Genomic DNA, 23,236 nt, shown 5'->3' with positions numbered 1-23,236 from the left:
AAGTCCTCAAAATCCTAGGTGGGAGAGACTGGTGAGGAAACAGTTTCTTGACATTGTTCCTCATTTGACCTCAGGAATTCAGTCACTGAAATACCAACATTTTGTGTCACTTCCAAGCATATTTCCAGCTGTAGTCCGTCAGGGCGATGAGCTATGAACCAACTCCTTTTGGCGAGTTTGTTCTTCTCATTGAACTCTACAATTTTTTCTAGCCCACCAATGCTGTAGAACAGATACCTGCAAAGCTATCGAGGTGGGGAGAGTTTCGGCCCTTATTTCCTGATAATCTGAATTTTGGATTTTGGGAACAAACTTCCGGAAAAGTCGTTTCTCCAAGTTTCAGAAGATCTTCTATCTGAATTAACAACAACATTTCTTAAATAACTCAAAAGCCTTCCAATGCTCTGCACTATATTCTCTGATAACTCCCTTTAAAATATTAACACGAATCTCACACATTTCACCATATATATGAAATTATCAACGGAGTGTTAGTACACTGATAAAAAATATTTTTTAATGCAAGGACCATTTCACCAACCCGACATTTTTATCAATTTTTACGAACACTTTATTGACGCTATAAATCCTTTAATATCGACAATCGATATGTGGCTTTGATAAATGCTATATTTTGTACAGGGAGGTGCGGTAATCATGGTTTGATAGCGAAATGAAACGCATTTCTGTGTAACAAAATAATTTGAGATAAAAAAGTCTTCGCAATTCGATTAATCTTTTCGAAGAAGAATTTCTATTTGAATCAAAAACGTACACTATATTGCACTTACCATACCAATTATTCATTCAAAAATAATCACATTGATTTATTTTCATTTAAGTTCGCAAGAGTACACTGTGCAAACATTACATGGAATTGTTCTATGACTTTTTTGTAAACCATGCTTGTTTCAAAAAATGAAACAAAACGAAACAAATCAAAATAAAACAAAACAAATCAAAACGAAACAAATCAAAACAAAACAAAACAAATCATGTTTCGGCCACTTGGCAACAAATTACAAGATCTGTTTTAAAGACTAATACATGGATTTCGATTATCACTCTTTCCAGGTAGCATCATTGAGACTGAACTTAGAGGTAAACAAAGTAAAATTTTAAATTTTTTAATTTAAATTGCTTCGAAACAGCTAAAAACAAATTGTTTTTCCGTGGGAAATCTACGGAAAACAAATTTAATTTGTGCTGTTTCGCGACCTAATACTTACAATATTTTTATGTTTCACTTTGTTTACCTCTAAGTCCAATCATAATTAAGCTACCATAAAAGAATAATTAACGAAATCCAAATATTAATCCTTAAAACAGATCTTGTAATTTGTTGCCAAGTGGCCGAAACATGTTTTGTTTTGATTTGTTTTGATTTGTTTTGTTTTGATTTGTTTTGTTTTGTTTCACTTTTTCGAAGCAATGTTGGCAACTTACAATAAAAGATCTCACAGAATAATTTCGTGTGTATGAAAAGTCAATGCACACATGATTTCAACTTCTAGGATTTGTATTAAAAAATCAACGTTGATGTGATCATTTTTGAATAAATGTTTCGTGAGTGCAGTGGTGTTATGTTTTCGTTCGAATAGAAACCATGTTTCGAAATATGTGAACAATCTGCAAGACATTTTTTATCTCAATTATATATTGTTTTAGAGAAATGCTTTTCATTTTCTGTAAAACCACGATTCCCGCACCTCCCAGACTAAACACCAATTTATAAACACTTATTTCGTCGCCATCGTGCTATAAACGATTTCTACGTTAGGACGAAAAAAAATGTATTGAATGAAACGGTGAACACTTTTTCAGCCATCAAGCTGTTTCTTGCTTGATAATTTTGTCGTTCTCAGCATGAGATTAAATTGTAAAAACTAACTTTTTATTGGTCGAAATTCAATATAAAATTTATTGTCGGAATTGATGAACTAGCCGACCTGTCTGGTCTGGCTCTATGGGAAGTCTGTGGTATGGAATCATTGTCTCAAACGCCACAATTTAGGTTTAGAACCTTTCGTAATTTTTATTTTTAAAATCGTTTCCCGACTCTATGAAGTGATGGTGTCCGCACACATCTTTTTGGTTAGTCTTTGAAGAATTAAATTTGAATTTTAATACAATTCTATTCGGGACTTCCAAGGACCTGCAAACATCTTATTTAGACGGCTAAAACCGAAAAAGCTTCACATCCCTCCGTATAAACAAATATATCTTCGGGACATGTTTGTATATGAATGTGGGAACCGAGTAGTTGGCACAGGTCAATTAACTATTCGAATGCAGATATCCTTTTGTTAACTAGAACAGTTGTTGACATGAGAGAGTATGATTGTTAATCAGTTTCAGGCGAACCGTAGATGAAGAAAGATTTAAATGAAATTTGATTCGTTTACGTTAAGAAAAGTCGGATGTTTTATTAGGCTACGGCCTTGCCTGATCCTATATGGGGGCTCAATTGCTTTTGGACCTTTAAGGGATGTAAATTGTGAGAAAAATTAAAAGACATTTGAGAAAATCCATTTAAAGTTTGCAAAGTGAATTGTGTAAAGACGATTTTGAACAATAGAAAACCGAAAGTAAATGAAAAGAAGCACGTGGAGAAAAGAATCGCAAAGAGTCCGGGTGAATGTTGAGTGGGTTTACGCCGAACAAATCGCAAAGAGTCCGGGTGAATGCTGAGTGGATTTACGCCGAACAAATCGCAAAGAGTCCGGGTGAATGCTGAGTGGATTTACGCCGAACAAATCGCAAAGAGTCCGGGTGAATGCTGAATGGATTTACGCCGAACAAATCGCAAAGAGTCCGGGTGAATGCTGAGTGGATTTACGCCGAACAAATCGAAATGAAGATAACAAACAACTGCTAAGAAGTAAATACTGAGATGGGACGAAAAGAAGCTGGAAAGAAAACGAACACGCAACGCGACGAAAAAGTAATTTTAAAGTTGGCATACGAACTTTGAAAGTTCCAGAAACATCGAATCGACAGCAACGTGGTGTATACAATTCGAAACAATAAGCAGGTCGGCGAGACAACAACAAAAAACAGATCGAACAGTGACTTGCAAGGCTGGTTGTATAATTTCGGATCATACGATGCGACGACTTGGATAATTTTGAATTTCGAATATACGAGGAATGTGGACGATGTGGACGATTTTGATGTAAACATGAAACGTTGAAATGGCGATGAATGTGGCAAAAGTGTTTGGATTTATCGTTCGTTACATTTGTGGATTTACCATTCGTTACATTTGTAAAGAGGGCTGTGTGGTTGAACACATTTGAGGACAAATGTTTTGTTAAGAGGGGGTTGTGTGGGAACCGAGTAGTTGGCACAGGTCAATTAACTATTCGAATGCAGATATCCTTTTGTTAACTAGAACAGTTGTTGACATGAGAGAGTATGATTGTTAATCAGTTTCAGGCGAACCGTAGATGAAGAAAGATTTAAATGAAATTTGATTCGTTTACGTTAAGAAAAGTCGGATGTTTTATTAGGCTACGGCCTTGCCTGATCCTATATGAATGCTGGAGGTTTTGTGTGTTCTTTGTTTTTACGCCTAAAAATATTGCCCATGTTTGCAATTTTGGTTATTTACCAAATTTATTATAATTATTATAATTTATTGTGCGTACATTCAGATAATATCTATTTAAAAAAACATTTAACTTAAAGCGAAGTAAATATCGTCAACGATTACAGAATCGAATATTTTTCATATACCTCACCCAACGTTATAGCGATCGTTAGCTTGTATCTTAAGATTCAGTTGGCCTTACAAACTATTAAACTATTTTTAAGAAATCATTTTCACACATTTTCTTAAATAAACAAAAAAATTTGGAAAATTGGAAAAATGTTTTAAAATTTGGGATTGTCGGTGCAATTTCATCCGTTTTTGTGAAAAATGGCAAAAAACCACCAGCTGAGTTTTCAGAATCTTCCAGCGGAACTTGTGAAATCACATAACAATAGATTGTGGAAATTGTTATCGTCACTACGGCAAAAATCAGCGATGGCACTGCCTTCAAGTCGGTCATTTGTTAGGAAATTAAATTTGCGATTGGTCCCCTGAAGCCAAAAATATTTTTTTAGAAATTCCTCGATGTGCCGAAAATCAAAAACATATATTTTTCTTATGGCGACGTCTCCGGCTACACGAAACGTACAAAGTCGTGTGAGGTATCATTTAGAAGGTAATTGCATGTACTTTCGGGGAAAATTCGAAAGTAGGTGTGAAATGTGACTATTTCGGCAATATTTTAATGGTTGCCATGTAGCGGAAAAGTTACGGAAGGACCCTGATTTCTACTGGTCTTAGATATCTAATGATACCGAACATGCATATCTACTCTACGAACATCTAAGAACATCGAAAATATTTGATAAAAAATGTTTTTTTTTGACCATGTACTGTTTCACGGTTTCGATAACGACGAACATAAAGAGACAAAAAAAATTCTGTTCAAAATTTGTGCAAATCCAAATTTTTACCTCTTCGTAGATCTTCGAGTAGAGGATGTGAGCCTCAAATTTACACTTCAAAGGTGTACAATCATCGTGTATGCTTGGTGTCATTAGAAAGTTAAGACTAACAGGAATCAGGGGAAACAGTTTTTTTTGTCTTTCGGTAACTTTTCCGCTATAGTGAAACTAGAAATTAGAATTTCACCGAAATCGTCGTAATTTTATCGCTAATTTCAATCGCTCGTAACTCAGTGTGGATGAATTTTATACCCAGCAATACCATTATTGCTAGAAAAGTACATGCAATTACCTTTCAAATGACACCTCACACGACTTTGTACGTTTCATGTACTTATCTAGACACACATAAAAAAGTTCTCTGGAAATTTCGTCCGATTAAGGGTACGAAATCAAAAGAAGTACTTACCAGCCTCAATAATGATTCTTGGACTTGGATGGATTCTGTTTCAAATTTAATCAATAAAATTTTCAAATCGTACTACATAGTGAATAATTGAATAACCAATTCCTATATAGCGCGTCACATTCGCAATTTGGAGACCCAGTTTTCTACCACGATGCTAAAACATTTCATCCATACCAAACAATCTCAAGACATCTCTTCACTAAGAATTAATTTTTCATGGATGTACGAAAATGTTCTTTTTTCATCATATCTCCCACACACATACACCATTCGTACTCGCTCTTCGGCCAATGGAATCTGAATTATTAATCCATAAATTCAAGTTCACATACCCGAATCTCACAATGAAACATCATAAAAAGATGTGGAAGAAACATTTTTTTTTTGTAAACATGTAAACAACGTTGTTTTAATAAAATTAGCCATTTCATGAATTTTTGTATGGAAATTTATGCTCCGGTTTATATCAACATTTGCCTTTATTTCTGTAACAGACAAGTTACAACATTAATACGCTGTGAAAGCGAATGGTAACCATTCGACATCTCGTCAAACATTTTTTTTAGTGTCAAATGGAAAACAACATGTCAAAGGTTTTTTTTTATCGATATAACGTATTAGGGTAGGTGACCGTGATTTGAGGTATCCGGGTATTCTGACACTTTTTAATCTTGTACGTCATTTTTTTGAAATCCTACAGGAATAAATCCATTTGATCTAAGGAAACTACAAAAATATATATGGTAAACCAGACATGTTGAAATAACGACAGGAGTAATGTCTAACTTTTATTATGAAGATTGAACATACGGCTTCGTAATTCATCAATAATTTATTAATATTTAATGAATATCTTCAATGAACTAACTGACGAAGCAATCAGATGGATAATTAATTTAGAGGTTAAATTATGACAAGAGAAATTGAAATATTATGTTACTATACAAGGGAAGGAATTTGTTATATCATATCCAGATGAGTAAAATTATCCTAGGTACTTTTATTCATCAAACAAGTTAAACGAGTTAACAAGCTATTTTACATGCTTTTGTTTTCCCTAGGGTCGAAAGGGGAGTATTACATAACTAGGGATGAAAGTTGAAAAGTAGAGTTTTCGTGTGTTTATTGACCTCGGCTTCGCCTCGGATCAACAAAATTCACACGAAAACTCTACTTTTGAACTTTTTATCACTTGGTATGTAAATAACTATTTACTATAAGAGTTTTCGTGTGAATTTTGTTGATTCGAGGCGAAGCCGAGGTCAATAAACACACGAAGACGAGATTTTTTACTTATATCCCGTGTTATGTAATGGATTTTACGTGTTAAGACATGTTACATTTTCATTTACATTGCCTAATCTCGTAAAGCATTGTACTTACGAGGTTCCAAGTTGTCCCCACTTATCAAATACACAACTTGGAACCTCGGAAGTATTATACTAATACATGCTTTTGTAACCTAAACCAATTTTCTTGTCTCTCGAGGTGTGTAACAAGCCACTTCCGACCCAAGGAAAAACAAAAGAATGTAAAGTATACTATTACAATGTAATACCTGACCGATGTTTGGCTTATGTAATTTACATGGCATGTAAATTACATAAGCCAAATATCAGTCAGGTTTTCGCATCCGCAAATCACGGTCGCCTACCTTATGAGTGTTTTACATAAGAGAATTCCCATTATTTGTAACGGGAATATCCAGCGAATGTTACACGATTTTTGAAATTGCCTGTATAACAGTTTACGATGTGTATAACGTGTGCGTGTAGATATGGAATGGGTTACGCTCAATATATTCGGAATATATGCGGTGTCGATATGCTATGCATAGTAATACTAGTAGATAAATAACAATTTTCTGTATAAATAAGCTTGAATTCAATAAAGTCAACATGTCGTGAGGAAAATTCTGGCAATATATTGTGTTAACGTGCGAACGAATGATTTGTTGTGCCGAATGAAATGCGGAAAATAAATAACTAATAGAAGACGATTTCTTAATAAACGGATGAATGTAAATTTTTATTTATTTACTTCATCCAATCAGGGAATATGTGTGGTAAATACGAGAAAAATGAATGTGGAAAAAAGGTTTTCGCAAATAAACTCTCGAGGCCTCGTTGCACGGATACACTTCTATTTGAACGGTTTTGGGAAGAATTCATGGTGTTTTGTTAAGAAATCCCTTCAGCGTCTTACTTTTAATTTAAGAAAAAAATCAATGTGTGATCACGGGTAGTACTTCAGGGATTTTCGATTGTCACATGCTTGAAAAACATTTTATAGCGATGGAAGCTCAAAATTGTTTAGGTTTTGCGGCATTCAGATCAGGTTCAGATCATTTTTAAGCCTCACCTGACCCTTTTTCGAGGGATTCTTCCAACTTCTCATCGTTGCTGCTTCCAAACTCTATTTTACCTGAAACAACATAAAATTACCTTTCTAGCGACACCTCACAACGACCATGTACTTTTCGTGTACCTCGAGAAATTTCTGTAAGAAAAATGTGAAATTTCAGTCTTCAGTTAAACCCAATCCCAACAAAAATCTCTTTGAGAAAAGTGTGACGCAGTCTTTGAAGTACAATTTCTAAAATGAATGATATCGCTAGAGTTGACGCTTTCAGCTTCGTTACGCAAAAATTAAATTTTACACCCAATTAGTTCAAACAAGCTGGCTTAGGTTTTTTCATCATCTGCCAAATAATTTTTACAAAAAAAATTTTTGACTGGAAACAACCAAAATTTTACCAAAAAAATCTGCGTCGCATGTGGCAGATAAATTTTCTTGCTGGTCTGTTCCTGAACATTTGCCACTTTGCGACGCAGATTTTTTTGGTAAAATTTTGGTTGTTTTTAGTCAATTTTTTTTTTGTAAAAATTATTTGGCAGATGATGAGAAAAACTAAGCCCGCTTGTTTGAACTAAAATTGGGTGTAAAATTTAATTTTTGTGTAACGAAGCTGAAAGCGTCAACTCTAGCGATATCATTCATTTTAGAAATTGTACTTCAAAGACTGCGTCACACTTTTCTCAAAGAGATTTTTGTTGGGATATCAGTCGTTTTAGAACACTGGTTTTTATAACAGTTTATAACAGAAATTCGAAAATTGGACGAAATTCGAAAATTGGACGAAATTCGAAAATTTGACGAAATTCGAAAATTTGACGAAATTTGAAAATTTGACAAAAATCGAAAATTTGACAAAATTCGAAAATTTGGCGAAATTTGAAAATTTGACAAAAATCGAAAATTTGACAAAATTCGAAAATTTGACAAAATTCGAAAATTTGACAAAATTCGAAAATTTGCCAAAATTCGAAAATTTGACGAAAATCGAAAATTTGATGAAATTCGAAAATTTGACGAAAATCGAAAATTTGACGAAATTCGAAAATTTGACAAGAATCGAAAATTTGACGAAATTCGAAAATTTGACGAAAATCGAAAATTGGACGAAATTCGAAAATTTGACGAAATTCGAAAATTTGACAAAAATCGAAAATTTGACAAAATTCGAAAATTTGACAAAATTTGAAAATTGTACGAATTTCGAAAATTTGACGAAATTCGAAAATTTGACAAAAATCGAAAATTTGACGAAAATCGAAAATTTGACGAAGAAAGTAATTCTCTATCTGCCACCATTCAAGAAATATCTCCAAAATCTCAATTGACCCACCCATTTCCAACTTTCGACATTTTTCACATATGCCCCTCTGTTCTACTCGTAAAACTCTGAGACTTTGCCGAAGAAAGTAACTCTCTATCTGCCACCATTCAAGAAATACCTCTAAAAACATAATTGACCCACCCATTTCCAACTTTCGACATTTTTCACATATGCCCCTCTGTTCTACTCGTAAAACTCTGAGACTTTGCCGAAGAAAGTAATTCTCTATCTCTCATAACCCAAAAAAATATTAGTCCTTTCATCCTACGCTCAAGTAGCTCAAAATTTGGTCACTCTAATCACTCTAGCTCAAACGAATCTGCCCCGATTTTTTAAATTATTTTTTTGTTCGAATCGTGTTACAAATACTTTTCATTTGATGGGTCGTACGCCTCTGTAGGTTTCAATACAGCTAAGCTACAGCCTCACTCAGAAACCACTTCGAGGCCAATAAAACAAAACTCTGGTTTTTCCTGTGGTAATGGCGTATCACATTTTCATTTTTATGCCCACCCTGAGGTTCCTGCAAAATTTTATTGAGATTGGCTGACTAGTTTCCGAGATCGACCGTCGATAGATAGACAGATAGATAGATAGATAGATAGAAACATACAGAGTAAGTTGAAAGATTTTGATTGTTTGGGAAAAGTCAATTTGGTGTATTTTGTATGAAAAGTGACCAATTTCAAAACGATGTATCTCCGGCAATTTTAAAACTACATAGTCGAGTGATAGCTCGTTTTGCTCGTATTTGAAGCGAAAATATGATAGAATATGTTTTGTGGTGATATAAACCAAAGGGTAGAAACTGAAATGTTCGGCTATATATAGTTGCCGCGTCTCAAAAAAATTTCTTCGTTCTTTTTTTGGAAGTTAGACTGCGTCGAGTCCTCCGCTATCGCTCCGGACATGATTGCCGCGTCTCAAAACATTTTCTTCGTTCTTTTTTTGGAAGTTAGACTGCGTCAAGTCCTCCGCTATCGCTCCGGACATGATAAGACCCTATTTGCTCCGAAAGTACGTGCAATTCGTTTTTTTCTAATGACACCTCTCACGACCCTGTACGGCTCGTGTAACTGGAAAAATTTAAACATTCTTTCGGTTTTTGATTACATCCCACTAGCCACACAAGCTTTGAAGAATTTTTTGAAACAGGTTTTGGCCCTTAGAGTCGAACTTCCCTCCTAGACACATATAAAATATTCCACTGGAAAATGTGCCAGATTTCGGTCAAACAAATCCTTCTTAAAGTTTTTGTTTTCAACGATATTCTTGCAAAAGCATATCCCACCCACACAGCAGAACAAAAAAGCTTTCAATGTTTCCGTTTAACTTTCCAATGCAGCAGCTACTTCTGATTTTCGGGGTAGTATAGTGATTAACAGTGCTGTCTATTTCCGATTTAAAAATGGCAAATTAAAATATTCAGCTCGCCCAACATTATCCAGAAAGTTACATAAGAAATGCCTCTCAGGTTTTCAATTAACTAACTTTGCAGACCAGTTTTATTTAAAAAAAAACCTTGAAAATTTCGCGAATTTTTCCTCGTACTCTTGCTGAAAGGTGTCGACTTGCCTGGCCCATTTTGTCAGACTAAAAAAGCTAACAAATTTTTTTAAATATTTTTAAACAACCCATACAATGTCGAAAGCTACCCCAACGGCGATAGATTTAATTTTATTTTATATCAAATATAAAATTTTTGAAACATAAACCGTTCATGGCTGCATGAAAAAAATGACTCTTTGATATTTTGTGCTTCCTTATTTTATATATTCCTTTCATACTTTTCTGTTTGAGGAAATTTTTCACTGATGTATACACAGTATACAATCGGATGAATTTCATTCCATTTTTTTGTAGATTTATTATTAAACACAAATATGAATATGAAAGAGAAGTAAATGTAGATTGAAACTATAAATAGCGCAGAAAAAATGCAATTACCCTGCAGCTCTGAGGGACCGATTTCGATTCAACTCTTTGATCATTTCATGTTGCTGCATATGTAACTGTAGCATCACAATCTTTTTTGAATAAACATGACGAACTTACTGTCGCCTTCATTGTAAGAAATGTTGTACATAAAAAAAGGATTTATCACTCGGTTGCATAACTACCAAATCTCAGAACAACCAACCTGACCTTTGTCATTCTATGGCATTTATTTGAAGAATTCCTTTATTATTTTCTTACTTATTTTAGTAGATGTCTCACTGAGGATATAAATGGAAGTTCTTAGGTCTGCTGTAAAATAAACTGATATTTCTTTGCACATCCCGTCAGAAATACAATTTATTCCGTAATAAACACTGTGTTCTCTTGTTGAATAAACACAATGAAAGCCGAACACAATCCCTTTTGTAGATGAATATGTAAAACAAAAACATACCGACAGTCATATAGCCAAGCACTTAGGCGAGGGAATAATCCTTAATTCTCTTATATACAAAATTCCATTGGAAATTTCGAAACTCATTTGAAAGCCTGAATTGTACGAAAATGAGTTACCATTGATCTTAACAGTTTGCGTTTCCTTCCTCCGTTTCTTTCCTTTTAACCACTTTCTTATCGCATCATATACCGACTGCTATCTCAGAGGAAAGAAAATTTTGTTAATCAATCATCATAATAATACATGATTTTCCGACTGCCTTTTATCGCTGGAATGCTTTTTTTTGTTTGTTTGTGTTGTTGTTGTTCTTGATGTGGTTGTTGGCAGTTCTATACGTATATAGAATGAAAGTCAATTGGTTTTTGTTTTATCGCGTAGATCTTCTTGTAGATGAATTATATACCCGGAACTAGAACAAACAAAATATCTTTCGTTGATGAAAGATGTTTCGATATCATATAGTTTCAACATTACACTGAACATCAACAAATAATGATATGAATACGTAACGTATATATAGTCAAAACAATTGTTTGTTTGTTTGTGACAAATATTTGAATGTAGTCATGTTTGCAATCTGGTAATTTAGTTAATTAAATTTTCACAATATCATAATAATCTGAATATGATTTTGTCCTTTGTCAGCATTCCTTTCTTGTATTTAACGACATTCTTAAAGTAAAAACATTTTAACAGAAACTTTCAACTCCGAGTACTCATTAAAATAAAATGTAAAAACTGATTTCAACGACTTACGTGACAGGAAAAACGACAGTTAATGATTCCCGGAAACGAAAAGTAAATAAATGTGGGTTTGTTTATACTCTCAACTATGACAAGAACATTAGAGGAATTCACAAAGCTAAAATATACTCAATTTCGTATATCGTATATCTAATATAAATTTGACGGCTGTCAACTAAAAATATTTAAATTTCAACTCGACATATTTTGAACAAACGAAATGTCAGGATGTAGTGCACGATCTCAGGACCCGGCAAAGTAATTAGTATTTTATGCAGACCGACCTCGAGACCGACCAAAAACGTCACATTCTTTCACCAGATAGAGAGTCAAAACAACAAATTTTCCTCCTACGTTTTCTTTCACTTTTCGTTCCCAGTAATGTCAGTTTTCGTTACCAGTTGTGCAGTGATGACATCTATCGTTCCCAGCTGGCATCTGTGCCGATTTTATTAGGGAATTCGTTATTTATTGTGCGTAATGAAAATTAAACGGTGAAGCAATTTCGGATTTCAACAGATCATTATCATTTTAAATTAGTTGTCATTTTCACAAAGCTTTGAAAAATTTATAGGAAATTTATTTTTGTAGAGGCTACCTTTATGAAAATGACAGTTAAATGCATAATATCAAATGCACTTGACAATGATCTATTGGTATGAAGGATTGAACATAAATTTCTCGGCGATTTAAGAAACGTAGTGACTATTCGCAGGCGCCTACCAATAGCCAAATTATTACTAAAGATGCTATTGACAGGCGCCTGCCAATAGCATCTCCCTTCAAAATGCTAGTGGCAAGCGAACTTGCCTGCGAATAGTTTTTTATCTTTTACGGAGGCTATTGACAGGCGCCTGCCAATAGCATTTTTCCTTTTACAAAGACTATTTGCAGGTGAAATGGCCTGCCAATAGCATCTACGGTTTGTATTCGTTCCACTTGCATTCCATTACATTCGCGTATCTCCTTCATCTATTTTATGCTTAAAGTGTATAAATCGATGTACGGAACGATTAAAACCCCAGACCGATAAGAAAGTAAAAATGTTATTTTATAATTAAGTTTATTGTGCTGGAAGTTTTTTCAAATAACTTAACTCATTTAATTTAATTTCCATATTATATGCCTTTGTGCTGTCTGAAAGAATTTTCAGTAATTTTGATGGCAATTGTCGAACTTATTGTCTACCACCAGTTTCTACGACAAATTATCGCCGCAGGCAATTAGAAACATTTGACGATTCAAAATATGTGAAACGGTTTAATTAATTATATTCTGTCCCAGCACGAAAAAACAGAGCCATTTAGAGCGATACATTAGTTATTAAAACGTACAGTAAGCACGTGTACACAGCATAAATAAAGAATTCTTTCGAGATATAAAATTACCATGTAAGCGGCTTTCGTAGAGTAAAGTACTGAACCAACCGTGTTGCTCATTTTTCAAATCCGAGAATTTCAATTTTTGAAGCAATCTTTTTCACATACGTAATCTTTGCTGAGAACTAAACATTTCATCTGCCATAAGAAATAAGTATTCTTTGTCTATTCAACGTCCTCTTCTGCTAATTAATTTTCTATTCGAAAGCTAGACCTGCAGCTCAATGCTGAAGCATGTTCTCTCAAAAATGTGTTTATTGCCTATCCACCGGAACATTGTCGTTACATGTACATTTCCCACCCCTGGAAATGGATCATTTCATGTGTGAGATTATTCGTTACATACCAAGTGAAAAAATATTCATTCCTTATCAGGGTGAATGTATCATGTGAAAAGGTGTTAGTTCTTAAAACGCTGAAATCAAAACATTTAGTCGCTCCGTTGTTTCAGTACAATAAACTTTGTGACTTGAATTGACTGTAATCCAATGCAATGTAAGCAAATTGATTAAATCTTTTCGAAAATAGAAAAAATACGAAATTAAAAGTGGCGGCCATATTGCTTTTGGCAATAATTTCAACGATCACCTCTGACCGAACATTTTCGCCTTTGGCTCGGACATGCAAACTCTTGTCAGACGTGTTCACAAATACACAGCTGGTTGAATCGATTCATAAAAAATCTGGTATGGTTGTGTGTGTAGAGCTGTCACACGGCTTACGGGTCAAGACATTGTTGGGAGCTACCGGTATTCTACTCCTACTGCGCTTTAGTTGGTTTAGCACTGCTATAGGTACTAAGGCGCAATATTCAAAAATCCTGCAGAGTGTAAAATACTTAGGCGTGGTTTGGAATTCACGTTAAGCATGTGGTCCCTAGTGTTAGGTCATTACAATACCATGTAAAAGTACCTTCACTAGCTATACCAGTAAATGGTAGCCGAATCTGTCACTTAAAATGTGTCCTCCCGGCTGAACAATAACCATACGCTATTATAACCATTATGCAAACTCTACCCTTGTCAAAATAACAGTTTCCAAAGCTTGTTGCTTTAAACCACACCTGTGAGTTCGGCTCGTATCACATAGTCGATCCCTCGTGTAATGAACTATCATCGCAGCACCCAATGCGATCTACAATATGGAATTGCTCGTTAAATATTTAAAATTGGTAATTATTATTTTGGCTTGTGTGAATACTTCACTTGTTTTCTAATTGTTCCGCAACAGTCATACTTGCTAACATAATATTATAGTTGGTTCATGAAAGCATAATACTCCATAGGTGGCAAAGTTTGCGAAATTTGTGCGCAAAATAATATATTTTCGATGATAACTTTGTCAAAATATGTTGGCTTTCAGTAAAAACAATAAATGTTTAAAACTTTATCATTGTTATGCTTAATATCCACTTACCGAAATAGTACTCCGTGTGACAGACAAAATTGAAATTTTTGCTTTGTTTATTGAACAGTTCGCTCTCTCACGGAGTACTTTTTGTTGAGTGGAAGCAATACTCTCTAGCAAACAAACTTCGTTTTGACGCTGTCAAAATACCACCTATATCCTCTGTTTGTAGAATCAAACACTGTTGCCAAATTTCTAATTTTACACCAAGTTGCATTTTTACCACCTTAATAAATGTAGTTAGGTTGCTAGAGAGTGTATTGGTGGAAGCCATACATTACTCAAAGCCAACACTTCTTGACACAAAATTATGGTCTTACCTTTTCCAGAAAGGACGCGCATACAAAGTTATCATCGAAATATATTATTTGCCAAAGTGGAAGCGAAATTTCACATTGACATTTCAAAAAAGCTATGCAATTGTCGACAATTGTCAAATAGAGTACTATTTTGTATGAAATGGTTTTTTTTTACAGTCGTGTGACAAGCTGTCAAGTTTCAGTACTCAATCTAGAGTATCACTCATGCTTGAAGTGCGTTGGTTGGAGCAAATGTTTCCAGTCTGTGTTGATTCGTCTTAAGTCGTAAAGGCTCGTTAAAATTTTTATTTTGCGATATTCCGGTGTGAATAGCATCTTCAATAAAAGTCTCACTATTTGCACCCAGGTGCAAGTATCGTCTACAGTAATACCCAGGTGCGAAAAGTTATTTTGAATTTTTTTTATTTTTGTTTGGAAAAGTGTAAGAAAACTTGAACAAATGTTGGAAAAGTTAGGAAAACTACTTCTTAAAAGTAGTCCCTGCGATCAGAGAAATGATAAGCGCGGCCATTCATGGCTGGGATAGAACACGCCTGACGATGACAGATTGATTACATGAATTGATGAGAGAAAAACTCCATATAAAAATCCAGCCAATACGTCAAAAATATATGTGAAATTGAGAGGCGAAATGAGTGAGAAAATTGTTGAAAAAATATGCCTCAGGCGTGTTCCATCCCAGCCATGAGTGGCCGCGCTAATCATTTCTCTGCCCTGCGATAGATAGATCACGTTACACTCTTATAGTTAGGGCGTATTTAGTCATGAGAATACTTTAATCAGCACGCGAAATATCGAAAGCCCCCTGGCTACATAACATGAATTAATAATGGTTCGCTTGGTGGACCAGAAAAAGATTACTTGTGACAAGGAAGACCAAAAACATAAATTTAAACACTGAAAAGTTATTGTATTAAAGCAAATGTATATATATATCGGCTTACCTACGGATTGATCGATGAAATTATCTTTTATCTCATTAAAAACTTTTTCCAGAGAAATTTGAAATGTTACACATTTTCACACTGAAAATAAATTGCTCTCAGACGGATGACAAGTAATTATAGCATTTTCCCCTTCATTTTCAGGAAAAATCTCCACAACCTTCACTAACAACGACTACAACGACAGGAATGTTCATTAAGTGGCTGGATCGACGACAGAGACAAAATCCAAAGTGTTTTGCCGAACGAAATTCAGTTTAACTTCAATTCCATATTCAACATCATTAACATCCAAATCGAAACTCCGCATCTGGCGTCTACTTATCCCGGCTTGTGTTTAATACAAAAACGAACAAAAATTAAAATAGAATTACGTGTTAAAGCTTCAACCGAAGCAAGGAGAGAAGGAAAAAAAAAATAAGAAGAGGCTTAACAATGGATATATTATCACCGAACAAATGCTGCAATGATGGTGTGAACAAGAATTTTAAATTTAAAAATAACACCTCCATCACTGACACCGTGTCTATCCACCACATCGTCAATGAAAACATCGTGCTGTGAATTTTTGTTCTGCTTCTCTCTCAGTTCAACGAAAGAATAGAATTTTCGATTATAATGCGAAAAGTAGCATGCACAAGTTGGAAAAAGTAGTGAAAAAGAAAATATTTACATTTTCCGCTGGTGGTGTATAATGCACGTATAACATGTTATGTGTAGAAATTTCTATAATACAAATAGTGTTGCCGTCGGAAGTATCTAAAGTTCGGTGAATAGGTGAAACAAATTTAATGATTATACCGCATAGAACGCATTAACAACAAACACTTCTTATCAACGGATATATATATATGCATGATATATACTCGAGAAAAAGTAATTTGAATTCAGAAATTCTTGACAGAATAGTTTCGTTTCTCATCATTTCATTCGGAGGGTTGTGCTGTAAGACGATTTTAAACATTATATTAAGTTTCATGTTGTGGATGTTTGATAAAAAATGTTGAAAATGGAAATTTCATCCGTTCGGGAGAAAAGTATAAATAATAATCCTGCGATGGGTGGACGGTTATGTAAATAGGACAAGTATAGTAAAATAAAAATAAAAAAGAAAGACGAGAAATTGTGTGGGTGTAAGTTACATTGATTTGTACGTGAATACAAATGGTATTGACCTACTTGTTTAACTTGAATGACTTGAAAATAAAACGAAATTACTCACGTTACATTTATTTGTTGGAGATAACTCTTGAATGAAACTTGAATTTATTTAATTAAACGCAAGCCATAGAGTGTCGTTTACAGTCAATAACTGAAAATGACGACAATGAACAATTGTGTTGAAAGCGTAAACCGTTGACTGAATGCAATTGACGCAATTGACGTCGAAACCAGACGCATAATCAAATCAACAGTGGGATAGAAGAAATGAATGACTTTAATGAAACGTTTCTTGGTAGCAGCAATAGCAGTGACGATAACAACAACACCAAGCCGCTATGTCCGGAACAATTTTCAGCCAACGAGAATGCGTTCGATTTTTGGATGAGCGGACTTGTGCTAAATGTCGTTGGAGTGATCGGTATTCTGGGCAACATATTGTCAATGGTCATACTGTCACGGCCGCAGATGCGCTCAAGCATCAATTATTTGCTAATTGGTTTGGCTCGATGTGATACGGTACTGATTATAACATCGATGTTTTTGTTCGGCTTTCGATCCATCTATCCGTACACCGGCTATCTGTTTTTCTACAACTACTACATCTATCCACAAATTGTACCCTACGTATTTCCCTTGGCAACTGCAGCCCAAACCGCCAGCAGCTATTTAACATTAATGGTGTCGTTGGAGAGGTATGTGGCAGTGTGTCATCCGTTACGTGCACGAGCTCTGTGTACGTATGGACGCTCGAAATTTTATGTGATATTTTGTATCGTCTTCGCTGTGTTATACAACTTTGTCAAGCTGTGGGAGACAAAAGTTTTAGCCTATAATAGTAAAACACTTGGTCTAATATTCTGTGTTGGATCAACGAAACTACGAAATGACTCCCGGTACATCACCATTTATATACATTGGTGCTACTTGATCGTCAACTATTTTATTCCATTTCTTGGCTTGTTGATATTCAACATATTGATCTATCGGCAGGTGAGTGAAATGATGGAATTTTTGGTTTTACTGCTCGATTGTGTTGTTTGTGTGATATTTGCTTTTCAGAATGCATTCCGGGGACTATTCTTGGAAAAACATTTTTCCATCTTTTTCTCATGTTTTCCTAAATTTTCCCAAAGTTTGGGAATAAATGTCAGAAAATTCGGGAAAATTTTTTCGTAGATCCCTGAAGTGGTGCTCATTGATACTTTGAACAGGGCTTAGTATTGGTCATTTTATTTATTGAACTTACTCAAAATTACCCAAAAAATGTTCTAATTTCGGTAAATTTTTGGTATACTTAAGTAATTTCAGTTAATAAAGTTACCAATAACAAGCCATGACTCTGAATAAAATCTTATAGCTTATCACGCTGGTAGAATGGCAACTAGTGCCTGTATTTAGTGCAAAATTATTAACTTTAATTTTAAATAAATTTATTTTGTGAGGAATTTTTCTCGCTAAAAATAGATCCTGACTACATACCATGTCGTTACGCATTTCTTTTCAAACAATGTGTACACTTTAAAAATAATTCACTTTTCTTTCCACTTCTCACGTGCGTCGTGAATTCTAATAATTGCGATTTCAACGAAAAACATCAGCTAAAGTCGGAGCATTATAATTTGATCGATTCTACTCATTTAATTCATTTTTAAATAATTGTAGTTTTCGAAGAAATCATTTCGAAAACATTACAGTATAAAAGCTTAGACACGTGCATTTGAACGGATTACCCGCAGGTATACTGCGAGTATTAGAGCTGTGTAAGCTTTTATACTGTAATGTTTTCGAAATGATTTCTTGAAAAACTACAATTATTTAAAAATGAATAGAATCGATCAAATTATAATGCTTCGACTTTACAATAGACCGTGTGCGATTTTGAGAAAAAAGTTTCATATTTCAATTAAAAGAAGATTTACCATGAAAACTATTGACAAAAATATTTAATTTTTTTAATAGAAATTATTAAAAAATATTCTTGCCATCCTGATGCCATCCCACTTATTAGAATCTTAGTAAGAATCCAATTAGAAAGAATTAGAATGGTTCGGATATCCTTTCAGTCTCATTAAAATAACAGCTTTTAAAGTGAGATATAAAATCAAGCAGCCATTTTTCAGATATTCTGTTTACACTTTTGTTCTACAGAATAATAATCTACATCAATTAAAAATAAATTATTTATACTTCACACGGTCTATTGTCACTTTTGTTTACTCAAAACGAAGAGGTATGCAATTATACATGGGAATGTACTAAAAGTGATATGCTGGTGGTGATTGTTTTATCGAGCCCAAATATTCATGTACAACGAACAGCCACATCGGTAACCACAGTCTGTTTTAGGTCTAGCCAATTCCCTTTAAGCCGCCGAAATTGAAACAGTTTTAATTGAGATTTAGCTCGAAGAGTTTTAGTACTCAGTGTCCAAAGTCAAATATCTCATTTTGAAATGGAACATGCGAAGGTCTATCTTACACAGCGTTAAATCTCCACATTCGGTGAAAATTTTTCGGCTCATTTTTCGTTATTGTTCACTTAAAATTCAAATTCTCAAGCGCACTTACTGTCATTTCATCGCTTTTTCACCCTTACAGCTCACTAAATGACCGTCTTTTTCTAAATTTCTTATTTCTCTTATTACTTCTCTCATTCATTTCTCTGTATATTGGTTATGGAGAAATGAGAGAAGTTGGAGAAATAAGAGATTTAGAAATAGACCGTCATTCAGAGAGTTTATCGCTGTAAGCTTTTTTTCTTAATGTTTCTTTGGAAAGATAGCCAAGAAAAATTGCGAAAGTGTTAAGAAACACCAAGAACTAAGGCCGCTAGCGCAGTTAAACGGAGAGCTCTCCGTTTAGAAAACGGTTCATCCGTTTACTTGACATTTTGAATGTGTGAGTGTTTTTCAATCAAATTTTATTTTCACTTAAAATGTTCTACAAAAATATGATTTGACACTGAAAAAGTATTTATTATCAAATTTAATTGATATTTTAATTGATTGAAACTATTATCACCATTTATTTAACACATTTGAACGAAATAATTGATAAACAAAAAAACAGACATTTCACTATGAACATGTTGTTGCAAGTTTTGGTAACATTTAGTGAACGAAAATGAACTTAAAAGGAAAAAAAGAAACTTCGAAAGTTCGAACTGTCAAGTAAACGGAGAGAAAATTGAATCGAGTTCAATTTTATATTTCTAAACGAAGGCAAAACGGAGTGAAAACGGACGTAAAACGGAACACTTTTTTATGTGCGCTCGCACCTTAAACATTTTCATCTCAGCGATTTTTCACATTTTGGAGATTTTGCTTGACGATTTAATTTTGTTTTGGCGATTTTGCTTTACACAATGGAAGCGATTGTTTTCGTATGCGTAATGCTTGATTTGCTCTTACGCCGTTTAGGCTCCGTTTAGCTAAACCACGCCTCTTTTTCATTGTTTAAAAAGTAAACGGAGTGCAAACGGAGCATAAACGGCGTAAGAGGAAATCAAGCATAAGGGGCGTGCACAATAGAGAGATTACGATAAGTTAACGTGACGAGCTAATGTATAATTTTTATGTCAAACGTATAGCTACAAGTGAATGTCACAATCTCCAAAATATCTCATTTTTTACAATTTGTAACGATTTAGACTCCGTCGCCGTTTTCAAAAAATCGACAAGTTAAGACCCTTTTAACAATTTTAACCCCACCTTTGTAAACGGCACGCTGATCTACGTTTGTTGCTACATTATCACTTCGGATAGAATATTGTCATAGGCATATAAAAGCGAACAAAGAGTACACTACACGAGCCTATCACCCTCGGAAAACAATAGAAATTCAATCACAGTCGCTTACAACCATTTATACTTATAAATAAAGCTAATTTGCAATTAAACCTTTTTTCAATAACCAACCAGCTCAACAAATAAGATCATCAAATACATTTGACATCGTCATTATATTTGCGGGATTGAGGATGAAGGCAAAATGTGTTGCTGTAAGGGAAATCTCTAAATAATGTACAGCACAAAAGGTTATTATTTACACCGCATCATTTTGTGTTGCCATTTCTAACAAATTACGACAGCCTTTCGCCTGAAAAGGGATAATTAATTCTGCAATTTTCATCGCTTAAGAAGTTAATTTATTTGTTGAATTTCATTGTATTTTAGAAGATTCCTTTAAGTTAATAAATATCCTTGAAAAGTCAAAGCTTAGCTAAATGACTCCGCTCCCTATTCAATTTTCTGTTATTAAGCGTATTCGTTTTTCATTTCTTTCGTTTCAGGTACGAAAGGCGAACAAAGAGAGGCAAAGACTAAGCCGAACAGAAAAACGTGAAATTGGACTAGCTACAATGCTGCTATGTGTTGTGATTGTGTTTTTCCTGTTCAATTTACTGGCACTGTACAGTAATATTGTTGAAGCATTTTATCATCGCATCGACGATGATGTTGTGGTTGTATCGAATTTGCTAGTTACATTGAATAGCAGTGTTAATTTCATAATTTACGTTATTTTCGGTGAAAAATTCAAACGGATATTTCTTTTGTTATTTTGCAAGGGCCGTATCGGTCGAGAATCGCCAGATGGTCTAATCCATGAGGATAGTTCATTTTCAAATGGCGACGGTAATAATCGTAGTTCGGGTCGTTTCTCACGGCATGGCACACAGCGCGGCAGCTTGAGAAATGGCTCGACCTTGAAAGTATCTCGATCGGTACGGGTTCGATCGCCAGCGCCATGCGTTTATTATCCGGCACGTGAACTACAACGATCACATTCGTTAACGCGAAATGGCTACGATTGGGACACGAAGAACGGTTTAATTACATCTGGCTTTTAAAAGGAAAATTATAATAACAAAAATAAAGAAAAACCTAGAGATTATTTGGAGGAAAAATTATTGAAAATGTTAGTGATAAGTGTTCATGTCATTATTATAATGCCAAAGAGAGTTGTAAAAATAATTGTAAATTTATTCATCAAACAAAATATTCATTTAAGTAAATGGAAAATTAGAAATTCAAATTTGGCATTTTCATCTTACCATCGAGAAGCATGTCTCTGCCTTTATGAAAAGGCTCAAAACAAACGGTGCATAACATAAAATATTCCCACAGACGCAGAAAAATATGAAGTCACAATTACAGTTGGCAGACGATTCTCCAGTCATAATTACAGTCTAGTTGATTGATGGTTGTTTTCTTTGAATTCGACAACAAAAAACTCTACACGATTGTAATCATTTGCATCAAGCTTGCGACTGTTAAGTTTCCATTCCACTCAATTAAAAGTACTCCGCGAGAGAGCCGTGGAGAGCAAACTGTCAAATAAACAAAGCAAAAATTGAAAAAATGCAATTTTGTCTCTCACACGGAGTATTTTTTTGGTAAGAGGAAATTAAGCATTTATCTGTTATCTTCAAAGCTCTAAAACCAAATCACAAATTAAAATCCATTTTTATCCATTCCATCCACATTCCAATGTTATGAAATAACATCAATTTGATTGTCATCGTCGGAGAATGTTAATTGTTTATTTCTCCTCACTGTAATCCATTAAAATAAGTTGTACCATCGAACGCTGAGAAATGGGTGAGTATTTTATTTTTGTTGGATCTGAACCTTTGGACGGTAACATTCAAAGTATTTACACCTAGGCCAACAATTTATGATAATGAAATTGATTTTCAACTATTTTTTGAGTCTGTGATGGTTGTAATTCAGGCTGTAACAAAACGGACCTATAAGCTACATAAAGTTCAACTGGAAAATTTCGACTGTCATTTTCTTTTGTAACATTTTGATAGACCTGACGCAGCTTTGTGTAATCACACATAGCACATATAGAATCTATAAATACACCATTTTCTCATTCATTATCACATTTGGTATAAAGTTGGTTCAGGAAACTGCGGGAAAGTGTGGAATAATTTTTTTTAAATAGAAGACTACGGCTGCTCATATTTTTTATAAATCCGCTTTAAAACAAAAGACTCCGATTCGATTTAAACAGTCTTACTCCATACGATGCGATGCTTTCCAGATCCAGTATCGTAAACATTGATGGTCATCCAAAAGATAAATTTAAATTAAAAAATTGGTCAAATTGCCTACAGAATTCGATAAAAATTCCGAATATTGGAAGAATTTGCAAAGAGCATCAGTTTCTCGTGATATCGGTTGTTCCATGATTTTGTGAAAATGCAAATATTATGCAAGGATTATCATCAAGATTTAAGATAATTTTGATGTGTTGCATCATTCGAAGTACGCCAGTTAGTTGTGGAA

General features: G+C 34.3%; 1 protein-coding gene across 1 annotated transcript in view; it reads left to right on the top strand.

Annotated features, from left to right (window-relative positions):
* Positions 1-21,817, top strand: part of LOC119075021 (FMRFamide receptor) — a 51,434-nt gene extending 29,617 nt beyond the window's left edge. Inside the window, exons 2-3 of the mRNA XM_037181430.1 lie at positions 15,922-17,931; positions 21,232-21,817. Coding sequence (XP_037037325.1) covers positions 17,206-17,931; positions 21,232-21,789 — 1,284 coding nt within the window. The 5' untranslated portion in view covers positions 15,922-17,205 and the 3' untranslated portion in view covers positions 21,790-21,817. The remainder of the gene's footprint in view (positions 1-15,921; positions 17,932-21,231) is intronic.
* Positions 21,818-23,236: the final 1,419 nt, after the last annotated feature.

This window comes from Bradysia coprophila, unplaced genomic scaffold, assembly GCF_014529535.1.
Source record: "Bradysia coprophila strain Holo2 unplaced genomic scaffold, BU_Bcop_v1 contig_151, whole genome shotgun sequence".
Taxonomy (NCBI): Eukaryota; Metazoa; Arthropoda; class Insecta; order Diptera; family Sciaridae; genus Bradysia; species Bradysia coprophila.
The sequence above is the reverse complement of the archived record's forward strand: the minus strand, read 5'-3'. Positions and strand labels throughout refer to the sequence as shown.